Source organism: Schistocerca nitens, chromosome 5 (genome assembly GCF_023898315.1).
Source record: "Schistocerca nitens isolate TAMUIC-IGC-003100 chromosome 5, iqSchNite1.1, whole genome shotgun sequence".
In the NCBI taxonomy this organism is placed as follows: domain Eukaryota; kingdom Metazoa; phylum Arthropoda; class Insecta; order Orthoptera; family Acrididae; genus Schistocerca; species Schistocerca nitens.
In genome coordinates, this window is record NC_064618.1 from 149,331,097 (window position 1) to 149,353,089 (window position 21,993).

General features: G+C 35.8%; 1 protein-coding gene across 2 annotated transcripts in view; it reads right to left on the bottom strand.

Moving 5' to 3' along the window:
• Positions 1-21,993, bottom strand: part of LOC126259285 (nuclear valosin-containing protein-like) — a 159,627-nt gene that overhangs the window by 73,250 nt on the left and 64,384 nt on the right. For both annotated transcript variants that reach the window (XM_049955932.1, XM_049955931.1), the window contains exon 7: positions 21,276-21,410. In XM_049955932.1, coding sequence (XP_049811889.1) covers positions 21,276-21,410 — 135 coding nt within the window. The remainder of the gene's footprint in view (positions 1-21,275; positions 21,411-21,993) is intronic.

Consider the following 21,993-nt stretch of genomic DNA (forward strand, 5'->3'; position numbering starts at 1 on the left):
ATTTTCATCTGCAAACAACCTAAGATGGCTGTTCAGATTGTCTTCTAAATCATTTATATAGATAAGAAATAGCAGAGGTCCTATAACGCTACACTACTGTTGTACTCTATAACTTTCCGTCAACTACCATGAGCTGTGACCTCTCTGACAGGAAATCACAAATCCAGTTCCATAACTGAGACAATATTCCGTAAGCAAGCAATTACATTACAAGCCGCTTGTGAGGTACGGAGTCAAAAGCCTTCTGGAAATCCAGAAACATGTTAGCAAGTAAAGAGATAGTTATGTTTCACAAGAAAAATCTTTTCTAACTCTGCTTCAGCAGCACTGTCACTGATAGTACTTCCACTGCTATCATGCAGAGAAGGCATTGGTTGTATCTTGCCACTAGCATACTTTACATACAACCAGAATCTCTATGGCTTTTCTGCCACGTTTCAAGACAAAGCTTCACCATGGAAACTATTATAAATATCTTGCATTGAACTCCACACTAAATTTCGAGCTTCTGTAAAAGGTCACCAATCTTGGGAATTTTGCATTCTTTTAAATTTGGGATGCTTTTTCGATGTTTCTGCAACAGTGTTCTTGCCAATTTTGTGTACAGAGGGGAATCAATTCCACAGTTTTGGTAATTCATTTGGTATAAATCTCTCTAATGCTGCTGATACTATGTCTGAATTGAAGCCACATCTGGCTTACACTTACACTGTTAATTTGGAAGGAGAGGAAATTGTCTCTCACGAAGGTGTCAAGCGAATTTTCATCTTCTCTTCAGAATAGGTATACTTTTCACTTACTTTTGGAGAATTTGAAGGTTACAGTATTCAGTCTTGCTCCAGCTTTCTAGTCCTCTGGCATTTACAACCAAGTTTGTTTATTAATGCACACCTTTCATGTACTAGGAGTTAACCACCATGTTTCAGAAGTTCTGGCACTATATTATCTTTGCAAGGTGTGCAAGTATTTTTCAATCTGTCTGGCTCCACTTTCCCTTTCTTCTTTGCTTGTCCATGTACTTTTCCACTGTACTTTTGGATCTCCTGATACTTGGTCTGAGTTGATATTCAGCATGTTTTCAAAATATTCTTTTGATCTTTGCAATACTTCTTTCCCCATAAATATCATACTATTTCTATTTTTATATGCATTGGCTGAAATTTTTTCTGACTGTACTACCACACAAGAGAATTTTATTATTTCATATTAATCCTTTAGTTCCAGCTCATGAAATTTTTCTTGCTACTTTGCATTCACCATCAAACTATTCATTTCTTTTGTAAATCTTAAAATTTTCCCAGCATTTTGAATACTGGTGATGATTCTGAAGTGTAGCCAGTTGTCTTTTTCTATCACACAGAATATTTCATTATTTCATCTTGACACATGCCAGACATCTTTGTGTGAAGTGTCGAAGACTGGCATTGGCTGTTCATGTTGCATAATTGGTACACTGTATACCTTATGTGCCTGAATTGTGATCATAAATGCAACACTGACCACACTGCTAGTAGGCAATGCCTTGGATAGTAGAAATAAGCAACTCTCATGTCCGATGGGTTGCTGCTGACTATGGCTATTGGCATACTCTGTCCTCTATGCTCAGAACAAACTTTGGAAATTCCATGCATTACACAACTGATAGCCATATGTTATGTTAACATGTGGGAAGAAGCCTTGTAACTAGGCACTGATCCAGCACAGCAGCAATTGCCTGCATATGGCTTCACTGCCACCCTAGGGTGGCTTAGAAGACATCCCCTGAGAATTCTGTGTTTTCCAGGTATTACAAACTTCCAGGTGAATATATACATTTGTTTCTCGCATATCATAACTAACACAATCAATCAGTAACAACTTTATGGTCCTCACCTACAAGAAGATGGAACTCTCATAAAAAATTTAAAATGCTGTGTGTAACTGTAGTTTAGTGGAAAACAATACTAACATATGAGGTTTATAATGAAGCAGTGAAAAATAGCAAATTAAGGCCACTGACAACAAAACCAAAATTACTGCAAAGGCAGAAATCTATTTAAAATCAAGCAGACGTATACAACATAATACACTTTACTGCCAAAAAATCAAACACTTTATCCACTATTTTCAATTGCAAGTAATGTGTACTTACATGATACATTTACAGTATTTTTAAAGATTTCATTTATGTGAAGTCCAATTATTTCTAGAAACGTGAAAGTCTCAATGATTTCTTGAAACACGCAAGTCGCAACTTGAAACTCGCAAAATGTCATTGAGATCTTAAGACACAGGTACAAAATTTTCAATTTTTCATATAATTTCACAATTTATGAAATTGATACACTGCCGCAATGAAATTATCTAATGTTTTAAAAGCCTTTATTTGTTCTTCGACTGCCAATGTTTCTTTTGTAGCACCTTCTAAAATTTTCAAATGGGTTTGGGTTTAACTCTTTCACTTCCACATTTTTCTCAAGTACTATGATCATCCACCCAACCTATACAACATACTAGTCCATCCAATGCCACTCTAGACTCCCAATCCCTTCCTGTAGGGATCATATCCCTGCGGCAGACCAAGGCACAAGGCATGCCCATCTACCCACCCAGCACCACCTACTCCAATCCTGTCTGGGGCTTATCCCACCTCATCACAAGTTGGGCCTCCTGTGAAAGCAGGCATGTTATGTAGGAACTCTGCTACAAACAATTCACAGGCTTTTGCGTTGGTATGACTTCCAACCAGCTGTCTGCCAGGATGAATGGCCACTGCCAAATTATTGTCAAGAACAAAGTTTACCACCTAGTGGCCTGACATGCAGCTGAGCATAACATTCTCAATTTCAATGGCTGCTTCACAACTCGAGCCATCTGGATCATTTCCTCCATGACCAGCTTCCCTGAACTACGCGGATTGCAGTTATCCTTACAACATATCCTCCACTCCCGTAATTGTCCTGGCCTCAATCTCTGGTAACCCACTGTCCCCACAACTTCCACCCAAGGTCCCCCTTCTACTTTGTCACCCTCTCCCAATTCACATCCCCTTCAGCATGAACTGCTTTCCACTGGCTGCTAATATCACACCAGCCTCTCCTCCCTCCAGCTTTCCTAGCTGGGGAACCCGCTGCCACCCTCTAAGCCAAGAGCAACCCACCCCTAGTCCTCCTCCCTGCCTGTGTATGTGTTTTAGTCTACCTCATCGAATAATAACTCAGAAAATAGCAAGTTTTCTTTCTTTTATGTGTGGTTATCAGCCACTCAGTGCCTCTGCTTTACATTGTGTGGTCTCCTTTAATCCTGAAGTATTTATATAACTTGTGTGAGAAGAGCACAATATCTTGTGTTCAGCTGAAATATCGCAGGTTAAGTTTACATGCAGGGGAACCAACAAGTGGTCTGGAGGAAAAACTGTGCATGACCATGGTGGAAGATTAGCATGAAAGACTGTTTAGATTAATGAAACATTTTACTTGACACTAACATTGACTGCTGATGAATAATGTTTCCAAGAGTCATACCACCACAATTTCTTAATTGTTCAATGTGTGTTATTAAGAATTTAATGTGTACAATATGAGAGCTGTAAATAAAGTAGTGGTAATATTAATAGAACACAATATTTAATTAACTAAAAATACATTTGCATTACATTCCTTCAGTACAGTCACCCAAAAAGCCTACTAAGTTTTGTCAAATATCAAGAAGCCGCTGGTGACAGTTGACAAGGCATAGCTCAGCTTAAGCTTCACTTGACTATGTTCTTGTTGAAATTTCTGTGGGCATTGCAATCTGGGTGATGCCATCCTTTTGATTAATGCTTTAACTCAGGCTTGTACCCACGTCTCAAAAAATGGTGACAATATGCCGTAGAAATGTTTCCCTCATTGTGATGTGTGTCCAGGTGGACAGCAGCCAGTGCATACCAGTGCCACTTCTGTACGTCATTCAGTTGATGTGGAACCCAAAGGGATGCAAGGAATGTTAAGACATCTCGTCAGTATGTGCCACACCATTTGATGACAGATCAACCTCTACGAATAATTCCCAGATGGTCCATAGATGGTCTATGGAAATGAGACCACTAACGATGTAAATGTGATGTTGAGGGATGGATGGCCAACTTGTGTGGTGCAAATCCACAATCTCCACACATGAAGTAGTATCAGGAACACAATGCGATGAAACCATCTTTCTTATCATGGTATGCCCAATGACTTTTAGATTCTGGCATATACTAACGTGTAATTGTTTCCACTTGATAACAGCTATATGGTCAAAACTGCAATACTGAGTTTCAGAAATAATTTTACAAAGGTGATCACGATGTCTTTTACAAAATTTCACTCAACTAATGAAATCCAGCTACAATACTTTAATCTTTGTTTTTGATTGAGATTTCTCAAATGTGTTACTTTGCAAATTCACAAAAACCTTCTGGTTTCCGAGCACATATTTTACTAGACTATAATGCCCACCCACAAAAAAATAAATGAAAAAATTGGCATCTAAGTCCTGTTTTTCAAATTAAAAATACAAATTAATGGGTCATATTTTCTCCTATTCAAAGTTCATAGCCAAGCCGCTTTGAGTGGTACCATCATTCACTGTTTCCATTTTGTAACACCGGCCTTGCATTTCTTATATTTTTGAATTATAGTGTTGAAGTTGTGGAGGTATGGCCTGGGATTGTAGAAAGCTCACAGTTCAGCAAAAGCAGACAATAATCTGTTATGTCAATGATACTCTTAACATAAAACTTTTTGACATTGCGAAGAAATACGATGAAGCACTGTCCATGTGTGAGGCATAATCAAAAATAAGGAAGTGTTCTTAAATGCCGATGATAACAATTCCTGGGGATACAAAAGGAAAAATATTCACATGTCTGTATTCAAAGATGTGAAAACATCCTTTTAATGTAATTTCAAGCAATGAGAACTGACAGCATTCCTATAGTCAGAAACATACTGAAATGAAAGCTCGTGAAATCGCCCTGAAGATTGGCACTGAAAATATCAGTGCACTGAAGAGCTAGTTAGATCATTTTAAAAAATATCATGATCTATCACTTCAAAGTGTAAGAGGAGAAAGTGAGGCTGCAGTCAGAGAGCATAAGCTATTGGAAGAAAATTACGCTGCCACCACTGATACAGCAATATATACAACTACCTTTGTCAGAGCAGTACCAGACTAAATTCAATGACTGTATTACTCTGACATGGGGTGGCGCAGTTGGACTACTGGAACAGAGAGGAATGTTGGGGCACAACAATCCACTTACCACCCCTGGAAACACATGGCTGACGACATGTTCAAACTGTCAACCACCCTCGGCGTCACACCAACATGTGCCAAGACTCCTGTAACTAGCAGCATCCTCTGTGCCTGCAATCATCGTTAGACGGGCAGGCTCGATGGTACACCAGCAGTGAAGAGTTTGGTGACAGAAACCTGGTGACAGGTGGCCCCCCGACACACTCCTTAGAGTCCGATGCTTGTGACAGGCCAGTGTCAGAGTTTCCACCAGCTGTATGAAGCACAGCTATGCCTGCTTTCAAGCATGTTGCATTTGCATGACCTGGTTGCTACTGCAGCTTGTTGTCAGCACCACGCACTGTACAAGAGCTTCACCCACGACCACCTCCACATCTCCAACATGATCCTGTGTCCATTACTCTGAAGTTGAATTCACAACTCCTGGGTAGCAAAGCAATTATGCCATCCTGACAGACCAAAGTGAATGCTCATCCACCTATCAACAACAGACTGAGGAAGCAGTAAGTTACAATGCAAAACATGACCAAACACATTTGAATTTTGCAGGCTATGTCTAATACAAATCTTCTACAAAACTTTTAAAGTTCACAAAGAATAATCACTTGCAATTAAAAAAAATGGCTTTCTAAATTTCAAAAATTAATGAACAGTGAAAATACATCTGAAAATAAACTCTAGCCTTTGCTGCCATTGATAAGAGAAACAAATTTCATTACAGTATGCGTAAAAAATTGAGTGAGTTATTTACACACACACACACACACACACACACACACACACACACACACACACACACACACAATTGTTCTGTAAATGGTTTCAACAGAGGTTTTATAAGTTTATGAATGACACAGTTACAGTTAAAATTAAGTCTGAAAATGAGCCTCACATAGCTCGAGATGACAATTTAATTAATTTGATAAAAGTCACCTGGACTTAATAATAATAATATTATTATTTCTTTACTTTCTCAGACGTTAAGTCTGGTTAAAAATGGAAAGTGACGCGGACCTTGATCAAGCGTCACTTCCTTTTAACTGTATGGTATATGTTATATTGCATTTAGGAACTTTCGGGTAATTGAACATGTATCAATAATTACGGATTTCTGTAATTGTATATATATGTTTGGATGTAGCTGTATTGCATTGATGTATTGGTGGATATTGTGTGGTATGACTCCTGTAGTTGATAGTATAATTGGTATGATGTCAACTTTATCCTGATGCCACATGTCTTTGACTTCCTCAGCCAGTTGGATGTATTTTTCAATTTTTTCTCCTGTTTTCTTTTGTATATTTGTTGTATTGGGTATGGATATTTCGATTAGTTGTGTTAATTTTTTCTTTTTATTGGTGAGTATGATGTCAGGTTTGTTATGTGGCGTTGTTTTATCTGTTATAATGGTTCTGTTCCAGTATAATTTGTATTCATCATTCTCCAGTACATTTTGTGGTGCATACTTGTATGTAGGAACGTGTTGTTTTATAAGTTTATGTTGTAAGGCAAGCTGTTGATGTATTATTTTTGCGACATTGTCATGTCTTCTGGGGTATTCTGTATTTGCTAGTATTGTACATCCGCCTGTGATGTGATCTACTGTTTCTATTTGTTGTTTACAAAGTCTGCATTTATCTGTTGTGGTATTGGGATCTTTAATAATATGCTTGCTGAAATACCTGGTGTTTATTGTTTGATCCTGTATTGCAATCATGAATCCTTCTGTCTCACTGTATATATTACCTTTTCTTAGCCATGTGTTGGATGCGTCTTGATCGATGTGTGGCTGTGTTAGATGATACGGGTGCTTGCCATGAAGTGTTTTCTTTTTCCAATTTACTTTCTTCGTATCTGTTGATGTTATGTTATCTAAAGGGTTGTAGAAGTGGTTATGAAATTGCAGTGGTGTAGCCGATGTATTTATATGAGTGATTGCCTTGTGTATTTTGCTAGTTTCTGCTCGTTCTATAAAGAATTTTCTTAAATTGTCTACCTGTCCATAATGTTTGCCATGCAAAACAACATTATTATTATTATTATTATTATTAACGGTTAACTCTTCATTTTCTCACTGAAATTTCTCTTCTGATGTTCTGTCCAGGTTCTTTTGGTTCCAGTTCTGGGTCTGTCTACAATTTGATTACTCTCTACAATTGTGAAGACGATATCCTGTACAACACCACCTATGATGTCGGTTTCCTAATTATCTCTTTCAGTTTTAAGCACCTCTCTGAACTTGATTTAGCTAATGAGTTAGACAACCAGCCTGTCATCACTCACGGTGAAAAATAACCATTAATTTCACTTTTCTCTTCCTGAAAAGTGCAGACTTGCTCAGCATTTTGCTTTTTGATGCAATGAAATGGTGGTTTGCTACCAATTAGTTAGGTTTTCTATGTCTGTGATGCTTATAGTTTAATTACTGTATTTTAGTGTTTTTGTTTTGCATTCAGAGATAATCACTCTGTTCCAAGAGATTCTGTAGGCTTTTTGTAATTTAGAGATTCTATCTCTGCTTCACAATTTAATCTTCCGAAGGTTTATGAATTCCACTAGCTACACTATATGATCAAAAGTATCCAGACACCTGGCTGACAATGACTTACAAGTTCGTGGCACCCTTCACCGGTAATGCTGGAATTCAGCATCGTGTAGGCCGACCCTTAGCCTTGATGACAGCTTCCACTCTCGCAGGCATATGATCAACCAGGTGCTGGAAGATTTCTTGAGAATGACAGCCCATCCTTCATGGAGTGCTGCACTGAGCAGACATATTGCTATCTGTCAGTGAGGCCTGGCACGAAGTCGGTGTTCCAAAACATCTCGAAGGTTTTCTATAGGATTCAGGTCAGGACTCTGTGCAGGCCAGTCCATTATAGGGCTGTTATTGTCATGTAACCACTCCGCCACAGGCCATGCATTATGAACAGGAGCTCTATGATGTTGAAAGATGCAATCACCATCCCTGAATTGCTCTTCAACAGTTGGAAGCAAGAAGGTGCTTAAAACATCAATGTAGGCCTGTGCTGTGATAGTGCCATGCAAAACAACAAGGGGTGCAAGCCCTCTCCATGAAAAACACGACCAAATCCATAACACCACTGCCTCAGAATTTTACTGTTGGCACATCACATGCTGGCAGATGTTCACTGGGCATTTGCCATATCACAGCCTGCCATTGGATCACCACATTGTATACCGTGATTCGTCGCTCCACACAATGTTCTTTAACTGTTCAATCGTCCAATGTTTATGCTCCTTACACCAAGCGAGGTGTCATTTGGCATTTACTGGCGTGATGTGTGGCTTACGAGCAGCTGCTCGACCATGAAATCCAAGTTTTCTCAATTTCCGCCTAAAAGTCATAGTACTTGCAGTGGATCCTGATGCAGTTTGGAATTCCTGTGTGATGGTTAGGATAGATGTCTACCTATTACACATTACAACCCTCTTCAACTGTCGGCGGTCTCTGTAAGTCAACAGACGAGGTCAGCGTGTACGCTTTTGTGCTGAAGTGTCCCTTCACGATTCCACTTCACTATCACATCGGAAACAGTGGACCCAGGTATGTTTAGGAGTGTGGAAATCTCGCGTAGACATACGACACACGTGACACCCAATCACCTGATCACATTTGAAGTCTGAGAGTTCCGCAGAGTGCCCCATTCTGCTCTCTCATAATGTCTAATGACTAGTGAGGTTGATGATATGGAGTACCTGGCACCACAATGCACCTAACATGAAAACGTATGTTTTTGAGGATGTCTGGATACTTTTGATCACATAGTGTATGTGCTGTTAAGTATCTGAGATATTTTGACAAGCTGAGTTGTTGCAGGTTGGCTACACAGGCTCTAAGAAGTTCGTACCAAGTGCTAACATTTTATGTAGGATATAGGAGGGGAGGAGGAGATTAGTGTTTAACGTCCCGTCGACAACGAGGTCATTAGAGACGGAGCGCAAGCTCGGGTTAGAGAAGGATGGGGAAGGAAATCGGCCGTGCCCTTTGAAAGGAACCATCCCGGCATTTGCCTGAAAGGATTTAGGGAAATCACGGAAAACCTAAATCAGGATGGCCGGAGACGGGATTGAACCGTCGTCCTCCCGAATGCGATGTAGGATATATGCAGTCAAGTTTTGGCTGCAGTTTCTTGGAGTTTTTATAGGGAGTGAATTGGATCTTTTTTATGGTTGGAGAGAACCGCCAGATCTTCAAAGGCCAAATATTATACACGAATTATTTTGACAGTGACTGGCAATAGTTACTCCTTTAACTTCTTTCTCACTGAACATGATTACTTTTTATATAAAATTGAATTGGCAGCAGCACATACTTGGCTATTCAATTCTGCCAGAATTACTGCAGATAGAGTTTGTTATAAACTATTATAATAAATGAACAGCTGTCTTCAAATATGAAACCAGATTACTTTCCATTTATATGGAAATTTATGGAAGACAACTGGCTTACTTAATAGCTCTTTTAGGAAACTTGGAAATTTTTGTACTGGTATCCATTTTCAAATCTTGAGTTTTGGCCAGGGTGTAAATATTTCCTCTTGGCTGTTTGAAGCCCTAGTGAAGTAGCAGTGGTGACAAACCAGACACCTATTTGAAGTTGAACTTTTTTTTTCTTTTTTTTCCCCTCTCTTCATTTTTTCACTTTTAAAGCACCTAAAGATCATGTATGCATCACAAATTACTTGCCTCAGCACTAAAACTTTATTTTTCACAAGATTTGATGCATTAATCCACTTTAAGATTGCTTGTATGTCTAACAAGTTTTTTGTATTTTTGTTTCCACAATAACAAATTTATCATTGCTTCTAAGGCATAAATACTCATAAACCAGAAGTATTCACTGCAGAACACGTTATTTTTCCCCTTTTTCCTATTGCATATAATTATTATTCTGACAGACAATTAAAAAAAGAAATTTGGCACTTCTCACATTAACATATCCGTACACTTCTGGCCAAATCCTTCTTGTTGTTTTGGAAATACCATGAATGTTTCACACTGTCTGGTGTGACAGAATAGCATTTTAGTTCTATCAGAAGGACAAAATAGGGTATTTGACTGTTTTCTGGAAATTGTCTTAAATGGTTAATTATGTCATTTTATGCTCCTAACATGCTTTTTTTTTCCTCCTGAATTTCGGTATTCTTTTATAAAATGGAAATGAAATTCAAATAATTTGAAAACCCGCTAAAACGCTCCATTCGAGTCATGTGATGCCTGTGACATCACTGGCTAGCGTGCTGTTCCTGCTGTCATAAAGCTTAATCACAGTGATGTCTTGTTTTCGAATTAATGTTTCAGAAATTGGATTACAAATGGTATCCAGTACCATACTGTATAAATATATCTATAAAAACATCTGAAAAGTTGTTTTTGAGTGTTCCAGGGAATGAGAAGATGTGTATAATGTGCCCAAAAATTGCCATCATGTCAATACGCAAGCTCGTGAACTTAATAAAAAATGTGTTGCATTGTGAAGTGGACAATAATTTACCTCCAAGACATGTTTTCCCACTGTTACAAGGAAGGATAATGTCACTAAACAAAATTAAACACTTAGTGAAAATTGTTGTTTTAGCCGAATATACCTAAATTGTCTGGTAGCTTACCTGTTACAGTGGTAGATCATTGAATTTTAGAGGATGATGATTACGGATTGCTGGTTTGAATACAGTCTGAATGAATATTCTAACTTATTTGTAAAACGACTTGACAGTCCTCTCAAATGGAAACCAAATAATGATTATGAAACTTCATCACACCAATCAGAAACAGAATATTAATCCTTGGTGTTTACATGCGTTTACATTTGCAATCACTTTTCACACACACACACACACACACACACACACACACACATCGCTTTCAAAAATATATTTTCTCGTTAATGTGACCACACAGTTTTAACCTTATTAGAAACAAAGTTTCATCATTTTACATAAAGATGAAATAAATCTGCTTTGGACATTGATGTTAGTTCACACTCACAAACATAACAGCCCTTACATTTATGTTATCCGCATGCTGTAGATCTCTCTGTAAATAAAACCTAATCGTCCTACACCTTGTTGTACTATGGGATTATGGTGATATTATCACCACTAGCAATGCTCTCCAATGAAGAGAATTGTTTGTTTATAAAGTAAAATAATGTATTTATCCTCTGTTGTCCATTACTCAGACCAAGATTAATTTGATGCTGTATATAAAATATCCCGATATCGAAAGAACTACTAGACTCAGTTATTGCTACTGCTATTCTTGTATTTTGCATACAACTGTCAAAAATATATGACCCTACCAGGACTCGAACACATGATCTCATAACTTCTTGTCAGCTGCACTATCCATTGCACCACCGAGTACCTACTGACCACAGTCTCTCTGGTAAGTGTCTTCTACATAGCAAATCAGCACTAAATTTTGTCCAGAATAATTTCACTTTGTTTTTCTTTGTAGTTCATGGCTGATAGTGTAATGGATCTGGGAAATGTTATTTTTTTTACCTTATTTTTCGATACCGAAGTGTAAATGTTTTCTTATATTTTTGTCAGAATTTATTATAATTTCTCTTATTACATGTTAATTTACCTCTGTTTTTGAGAGTGAAAGCATATTGTTTACTATTAGGAAATGTATCGAAGAACAGCAAAGAGACTGATTACAAATGGAAACTTGTGGATTGTGTAAAGTATCTTTGACGTTAGAGTCGTCTTTGACTATAGTCAGTCGGCAGCTAACTGTTGGTGTGTGATGATGGAAGAACATTGTGAAGGTCGAAGTCCTAAATAATTTTGAATTATGTTACTATTATTTTTGTATTGATTATAAAGAAGAAACTGTATTTAAAACACCAAAATGAGAGAAACACTTTGAACCACGTCATTTCTGCAGCCGACAACGATGCATTGTGGAATCATACTTAGACAACTGAAGCAAAGACTTATATCGCCTTGCAAACATCTAATGAAAAAGGTACTGTCACGAAATATGGCAAATTTAAGTTAATTAAAAAATAGTGACCATATTTTCAACTTGTGTCTTTCCGGGAAGCCGTATTTCAACTGGGGGCTCAGTGCCGGGATATTGTGTTCACGAGATCTTCAACAGTGCTACGAGGAAGAAAATTTTTGTGTGTTAATACCAGTTTCTTCAGAATGTGTGCTACAGTGTTTGTGTTCATCGGGAAGTAAAAGTTTTGGAGAAGAAATGTTTCGGCAAAAAATATAATTTTCGACAGAAGAAAATACTTCAAGAATTTTGGTCAACAATCACATGGATGGAAAACGTGGTTTTGCAACAGTAGAAGAGTGTTCCAGATAAGTCACGAAACCCTCGTATTTTGTTAAAACAATATTTTTATCTTGTTTTGTATTGTTGTGTATAAATGTTTGTTCTTCACAATGACTTACGAGATTTTCGAGAGTATTGTGCCTAAAGTAGAAAGTAGTAATTTAATAGACTTCGAACATCAGGACAGGTCAAATAAAATAGAAAAAACCGATCAATTTGATTTGAAAAGTTTTCTTGTAAATTTCACGCAAGAAATTAGACAATCAGTTGACGACAATAAGACTTACTGGGATGAAAAAATTGATAACATTTTGTTGCAAGTCCAAGCAGTCAATACCCAAGTGGGTGATCTTTCGAACAGAGTTGGCAGTGTTGAGGAAAAAATTGAATCTGTGGAAGCAAAAGTAAATGAAATTGATGCTAAATTGAGTGGTGAAATTAATACTGTAAAAAATGAGTTACTGGCAGATAGGGAAATAAATTTAATTGATTTTAATGAGATAAAAGGGGAAATTAAAAATTTGGATGAGAATACAAAAGTTTTAGTAAAAAATTTAGAACAAAAAATTGACAATCGCTTGGTTACTCTAGAAGAAAAAGTAGAATGCAATGATTTAGAAAACAAAAAATCTGTCAAAGAACTTAGCGAAAAAATTGAAAGTTTTGACATTGAATTTCAAAGCAAGAATTACAATGTCAACACATGTAATCTTGTATCTAATATTCCAGTGAAGCACTTTTCGGTAGATGGACCCTTACATCCCGTTGATTTTATGCAGTATTGTAAGGATTGTTTTTTACCTCACTCACCAGATGAAATAAAAATTAAATTTGTGAAAAAATTCTTGGAAGGGGAAGCTTTGACTTGGGCAAACCAGATTGTAACTTTGGGGATGACCTTTTTAGAATTTGAATCAAAATTTCTGGAAAAATTTTGGGATGATCTTAAACAAACTAGAATCAAAAGTGAATTTTTGAATGGGCGAAACTATAGAGAATCAGATGGGAACATGAAACAATTTTGCAAATGTGAACTTCAAAAACTTATTCATTTAACAAAACCTTTGGATGACTTGATCAAAATTGATACCTTAAAGAGAAGATTGCCATCAACAATGCAGTTGAGTTTAGTTCATTGTCCTGATAGTAATGTAGAGCAGTTTCTCAATTATATTGAAAAGTTGGATAGGGTAACATCAAGAACACACAATGGGTTTATTCAGAAAGGTAATGGTCAAAATTGGGGAAATGACAACTTTCAAAAAAGGGAACAAAACAATTTTCATGGCGTCAGTCAAAATTCAGGGAGATATAGCAATTTTGAAAAGAAGGACCATAATTTTTATCCAAAACAAGAACAACATTTTCGCGTTAATAATCAACAAAATAGAGAACACTTTGGGGATCAAAATGACAGAAATTTTGTTAGAGATCAGTACAATAGAAATTACCAACAATCAGGTAATGTTTGGCATAGGAATGGGAATAGAAATGTTGATCAGAGACATTGGCAGAACCATAATCAGCAATTCAAACAGGAACCGGAAATAAAAAACGAGTAGACGCCCCCTTGAAGGTCCGCAAGGTTGAGGCAGAAGGTGAGCATGATGAAGGGACCAATGGATGTGACTGTTATAAACTCAAACATGACAGTTCCAAACCTAAGCTATCACATGAGGTCATTAGTTGTTACTTATTGAAGAAATTTCAAGAGGAAAATAATGATGATAAAGATAACATTTTCAATACACAAGAACATACAGTAGATAAAAGTAATTGCGATTCATTTAATTTAACAGAGTTTTACACTTGGGTAGAAAAGAACAACACTTTGTCAGATGATGTAATTTGTAGTAGTTCAGAGATGTGTGTGAATGAAAGAGAGAATGTATGCTGTGAGAATGAAAATGTTGGTGAAAGGGATTTGGTAACTTTAGAAAGGGGAAATAATATTTTGGGGGATAATTTGAATGTGTATGACCTGAATATGTGTAATGATAATGATGTTGTTGATAAAGTTGATAATGATGGTAATGGTATTGATGATGATGTTAAGGAAAGGTATTTCATTAGTTTAAATAGGGAGTTGGGTATACACATGGTTGAAAATGGATTAAATAGTGAGAATATTATAGAAATTCCCAGGGATGTTACCAGGATGAATAAAGCTCGCAAGCTGGGTGTATGTAAAAGTGTGAATTTAGATGTTGCTGGTAAAGAATCTGACTACACAAACAACGATGACACATGTATAACTTCTTACCTAAGTGAAACTTTTACAGATACTAATGATACACACACATTTCTTATGAATCTATGGCTGAACAGTGAAACTATTTCTTTTGACAAGAACTTTAGAAAGATGCTTATTAATGTATGTGAAACTGTATGTCCTGAGTGGTGGAAAAAGATGAGATATTTTATTTTTGAAAAGCTGAAGGATAAATACTTCAATAGTATACAATGTGATTTGGATGAAAATTCTTGGCTATTTGAGATAATAGAGAGTACTAATGACAATTTTGTATCTTGTGCAAATTTTATAACTGTGACAAATAATACATATAATGATATACCATATGATTCTGATAAGTATAGGTTTGGGGAAATTGAAAGTGATTTATTACATGAGGAGACAGGTTCTGAGAAAAGTGATCAATTTTGCAGTCCTTATATAAAAGTTCAAATTGGGTCATGGATTGGTAAATGTTTAATTGATACAGGAAGTGAGATCTCGGGAATATCTGAAAGGTTAAGCAAGAAATTGAAAGTGGGGAAAGATTATGTTGAAATGCCAGTTGTTGGGGTAAAGATAAAAGGTGCTACTGGGAAGAGCAGTAAATTGGTAAAAAGACAGGCTTTAGTGACATTTTTAATTGAAGGCAAGTTGTTCACACATGGATGTTTTGTAATTCAGGAATTTAATGAGGATTTTCTTTTGGGTATGAATTGGATTGTAAAAGTAAATACAGCATTTGATTGGGTTGGAAGAAAACTTTTGATAGAAACTAGTGAAAGGGAATACATTCAGACAAATTTTGTGAACACACTTGGTGATCAGAGTAATGGAAATTTTGACAGTATCAATTTACTAAAAGAAAATAGATTGGAGAATATTGAAACTCATAGATTTAATACTGATGAAGTCGAATTTGGGAATTTAGTAAATTTGAAAATTTCAGAAACACAAAATTTATCTGGGGAGCAAAAACAACAGTTAGAAAATCTGCTGTGGGAATACAGTGATGTTTTCAGTGACATACCTGGTAGGGTAAAGGGTTATCAGTGTGAGCTTCAGGTAAAACCTCATGAACCATTTTTCATAAAACCATACAGTATTGCAATATCAAAAAGACCTGCTGTTGAGAAAGAGCTGAAAAAAATGGAAGGATGTAATATAATAGAAAGGAGTATCAGTGCATATAATAATCCTCTAGTTGTAGTTTCGAAAAAAGATGGTGGAGTAAGATTGGTTTTGGACTCTAGACACTTAAACAAAATTTTGTTCAGACAGACAGACCATCCTGAAAATATTGATGAGTTACTCTATAAATTTACAGATATAAAATATATGTCAAGTTTGGATCTAACTTCGGGTTTTCATCAGGTACCACTTTCGGTTAATTCTAGAAAATATACTGCTTTCTTGCACAATGGTAAGAGTTACCAATATTGTGTTGTACCATTTGGGTTAAATTCTTCTGTTTCCGAATTTATAAGAGCTTTGGATCATGTACTGGGGCATGAACTTGCGTCTAAACTGATAATTTATGTAGATGACATTTTGGTTACAGGGCAAAATTGGGAGGAACATTTTTCGATTTTGAAGTCAGTTTGTGAAAAACTTAGAAAAGGGGGGATGACATTGAAATTAGAGAAATGTAAGTTTGCAGTTTCTGAATTAAAATTTTTGGGTCATGTTGTCACAGACAAGGGAATTTTGGCAGATCCAGAAAAAATTAAAGCAATTTCAGAAATTCCTATTCCTAAGACTAAAAAACAATTAAAGTCGTTCTTTGGGTTATGCGGTTATTACCGAAAACATATAAGTGATCAGAGTCTGAATGCACCATGTTTAAGTCAGTTACTTAAGAAAAGCACTGTTTGGGTTTGGGATAAAAGTTGTCAGGAAGAGTTTGATAAAATTAAGCAAGAGTTGAGGAAGCAACACTTATTACACAGACCTGATTTTAATTTACCATTTTGTTTGAACACTGATAGCAGTAATTATGGGCTTGGAGCAGAGTTATTTCAAGAAAGAGTAGAGAATGGAGTTAAGATACATTGTACCATAGCATTTGCAAGCAGAATGTTGCTCAAGCATGAGAAAAATTATACAGTCACAGAGAAGGAACTTTTGGCAATTCATTGGGCTTTTACAAAATTTAGAATTTACCTTATTGGACATAAAACCATAGTATTTTCGGATCATAAAGCTTTGAGTTACTTACAAGAGTGCAAATTATACCACAGTAGATTGACCAGATGGGCAATATTTCTGCAACAGTTTGACTTCGAAATCAAACACATTAAAGGTTCTGAGAATGTAGTAGCTGATTCACTTTCAAGGTTACCAATTGGGGGAGAAAAGGAGATTTTTGAACAAGAGGAGGAAAAGCAATTTAAAATTAGATACTTAAAAGGGGTGGAAAATGAGAAAACAATTAGAGCTATGTGTAACAAAATTAGAAAAAATCAAAATTTGGATCAGAGTTGGAAATTAATCAAAGAATGTTTAGGCAAGAAGGGGTATGAGAAACTTGATAAATTTTACAAATTACATAAGGGGATTTTATTTCGGAGAACAGATGTAGATTCTGATAATTGGAAACTGTGTTGGCCAGAGGCAGATGCTGATAAGCTGATCATTTACATACATGAAAGTTTTGGTCATTGTGGGATACAGAAGTGCATTCAAAAGATACAAGAAAATGTTTATTTTTACAATATTGGAAAGAAGGTAAGAAAAGAATTGGCAACCTGTGACAAATGTCAGAGAGTTAAAGTGAGCAATCAAAGATGTGGTGGAGAGATGCAAAACATTATTCCGGAAAAACCTTTAGATCTTATCGCAGTGGACTTATATGGAATGTTACCAAAGAGTAAAGGTGGTCACTGTTACATATTTGTTATGGTAGATGTATTTTCAAAATTAATTAAACTATATCCAGTGAAAAAAGCTACTAGTCATGAAATTATAATAAAAATTGAAAGAGATTATTTCGCACAGGTGGGTAAACCAAAAGCTATATTATCAGATAATGGTTCACAGTTTACTTCAAAAATTTGGAAACAGTTTATTGAAAGATCAAAATTGAAGCATATACTTATATCTGTTTATTCTCCGTCCACCAATCCTGCAGAAAGATATATGAGGGAAATTGGGAGACTTTGTAGAACCTACTGTAGCCATAAACATCCAACTTGGTTTGAGCACATTCGAAATTTTGAAGATATTATGAATAGCCTACAACATAGTTCCACAGGATTTTCACCGTATGAGATTATGTTTAATATTAGACCTCCAAATCTTATATCAGAACTTATTGAATTTCCTATATGTACACCTTTAACTATGCAAGAGAGAGAAGATATTGTCAGGGAAACTATGAGGAAACAAGGGGAAAAGAGGAATAAAAGACATAACAATAGGGTAAGATTAACCACTTTTAAAATTGGGGATCTTGTTCTGGTCAAATCTCATGAAAAATCAAAAATGTTAACTTCAGAAATTAAAAAAATTCTTTGATATCTATATTGGGCCTTTTGAAGTCATAGAAAATCCACACCCTAATGCTTATCGTTTGGTGTATCCTAAGTCAAAGAAATTATTTGGTCTCAGGAATGTTGTCTCTTTAAAACTGTATAAACAGAAATCATAATTTCAAAAAATTTAAATAATCTATTATCATCAAAAACAAAAGTCCTCCACTGGAATATGCTTGTTAGGTCAAACTACCTGTACAACCAAGTATGTATATTTGCATGTATAAATTAATAATTTGAAGTCACATGTTAATTGAAACTGATGAAAAAACACTGATGTAACAAAGAATGAGAGAAAGATTTATTTTTACTATTTTTACAAAAAAAGTCTCCCTAGTGAGCATTTCTGAATTTTTTTCTAATTTTTGGAAGCTAAGTCTTCCCTGTGGGTGAAGGCATGCATGTGAGGACATGCATGCAAAGGTATAAGTTTCAAAACCAATTTTAGATAAAGCCTCATGATATATGAGCAGTTTATTGTTGTTTATACTGATGCTGTGGGGAGCAAAAGTACTCTTCATAAGAATGTGACTTGTAGTAATATTGTAGTAGAGAGGAAAGTGTACATAAATAATTGCAAAAAAAAAAAATTTAGATAATACTGATGTATCTTTAGCTGTACTAAAAGAAGAAAATCATAAGAAAAAAAAAATACAAACAAAAAAAAAAAAAACATGAGTAAAAAAAGAAAATCATAAGCAAAAAAAATAAACAAAAACAAAAAACCGTGACTAATAAAAAAAAATAAAAAATCAGAAGTTAAAAAAATATATGTATGAAAAAATTAAATTAAATCTTATTCTAGCAAAGGAGTTTTACCTTTCTATTATTTTTAATCTGTATGCTGTATGTTAGAATATTTCTCATGTATGTTTTATACCATATATATTTGTCATGTCAAATTTCTTTACTTGAATTTTTGTGTATGGGATTGATGGGGAAGTATCATTGCAACAACAGCCAGTAACAAGTCCACAGATTCAAAGAATCCAAATTTAGAAGAGGTTATCAGACTGCATCATTAGTGTGCTAATTGTGTAATACAGATCCATTACTGAGAGTGGTCGGGATTTTGTTGTATATGTCCATAACAACAAAAGCCCTGGGGAGCAGTTGTAATGGATCTGGGAAATGTTATTTTTTTTACCTTATTTTTCGATACCGAAGTGTAAATGTTTTCTTATATTTTTGTCAGAATTTATTATAATTTCTCTTATTACATGTTAATTTACCTCTGTTTTTGAGAGTGAAAGCATATTGTTTACTATTAGGAAATGTATCGAAGAACAGCAAAGAGACTGATTACAAATGGAAACTTGTGGATTGTGTAAAGTATCTTTGACGTTAGAGTCGTCTTTGACTATAGTCAGTCGGCAGCTAACTGTTGGTGTGTGATGATGGAAGAACATTGTGAAGGTCGAAGTCCTAAATAATTTTGAATTATGTTACTATTATTTTTGTATTGACTATAAAGAAGAAACTGTATTTAAAACACCAAAATGAGAGAAACACTTTGAACCACGTCATTTCTGCAGCCGACAACGATGCATTGTGGAATCATACTTAGACAACTGAAGCAAAGACTTATATCGCCTTGCAAACATCTAATGGAAAAGGTACTGTCACGAAATATGGCAAATTTAAGTTAATTAAAAAATAGTGACCATATTTTCAACTTGTGTCTTTCCGGGAAGCCGTATTTCAATAGTCAACAGTCTAGTTATAATGTACGGTCCCCCTTTACAAATTTTCTACAATTCCTTAGTTTTGAGTCAGTTTAACAATGTTGCATGGAGAAGAATGTCCATTGTTGCACACATGGCCACTCTAAATGGGTGGTGCATTAATGCTTCAGCTTTTGCTAGTTTTGCACTATCAGCATTCATAAAATTCCTTTCAATTGTTACTTAGGTTGTAAGTGCGTTTTCTATCACTAAATAGCTAAACTGTTTGCAGAAAAAGTACGTAATGGCCTCGTAACTTTGGCTTATACTCCTGTAACACATGTACAGCTTTGTCTTTCTTCCTAGTCTGTGATGTCATGAGAGCATCACCCAGTGACAGAGTATTCTCGATTACGCAACCAAATCTTGATATTTACTGATTTTTAAGCTTTAATTATATAAAAATAACAATATTTTTTGAGAATATTGACCATAAATGCTATTTAAATTTTATAAGCAATCATAATAACAACAACCTGAACCACATTTTTAAGATAGGAAAATAGCTTATTAGAAGTAATCAGATTGGCTGACCTGTATTCACCTTTAGGGATTGATTTTCTAAATACAATACTGCCAACAGACTCCTTTAAATGTTTTCAGTACTGTTGGTTCCTTCTTCATGAAGAAAGGGGTAGGTTCGGGAAGAGGGGAAGGTCACTCAGGCACCAGATAGAGAGCAATCCACCTACAATAAGGATACGAAAGATGGAGATGACGACAGAGGTGTCTGAGAAATACAACTCTTTACTTCAAGCTGCACTGAACACCACAGTTAATATTGTTCATGATCACAGTTTTCCCCCTGCATTGCTTCAAACTGATCCCTACAAGGGAACAATTACTCATATTGGAGCTGTGGCATGAGACTGAATATTTGTGATTGACAGGGGCATAACACCCAAAATGCAATAGCAAAATAACAGCTTATATGCCCTTTAGCAGAAGTAACTCCTTCAAATTTTCCTCTAAATTTAAAAAGCCAGCAATTAAAAAATGTTTGCATATCTGAATGCCTGTTAGCCTTGTTCTAATTTATTCCAATTCAGTGACAACTAAATGTCTACTTCTCTTCTGCAGTTCATAAGTTTAATATTAACTTTTTATTTTCATATGGAATAAATAAGGAAGGACATGTTTCTTACATTAAACAGTTCAGTGAAAAACCATATCAATATTATCAGTAAAAAGAAAGATTAGAACACTTACACCAGCAATAGCTTGAGCCAGCAATGTTTTTCCGCATCCTGGGGGCCCATGAAGAAGAAATCCTCGAGGTGGTGTCACTCCAATACGTTTGTATATTTCAGGATGTTGAATATGGACCAGCAACTTGCACACCTCCTGCAAAATATTTGGAAAATTAAAACTGTAACAGAATCAAGACAATTTCATTTTATTTAGTCACATCTGAAATGTTTTAGGAACTCTGTGTCAAACCCTTGTATATGGAATTTGTCAAAGTGACAGCTGAATATGTAGTTGAAAAAGTGACCCGCACATGAGCAGAATATGTGCTATGAGGCTGGCTGGCCAGTAGCCTAGCTGTGCCTTCTTGCGAGTGCAATGGTGGGGTGAGCAATAAGGTCCTTGCCCCCACTGGGCACAGTTGGAACAGCCTGCCTTAAATGAATGCTCTTTTCACTTCTTTAATATCAAGGGAGCTTCTCTCTAAGAAAATTGAGAAGCCATTTCGCCACACAGCCGATATGGTCCGACAAAATGGAAACATACTTTACTTACTACATCAATCACACACTGACAACCACTCTCTAAAAAGGACTTTTTCATCACTTCGGAAGAAGGAAAAGAATCTTTAAAACAAAATGACGGGAAGTGACTGAGCAGGTGAGGATATTCACTTCCTTAAAATACATTAACTTAAAGCAAAGACATGACAATCTTTGCATAAGCAGTGAATAAAAAT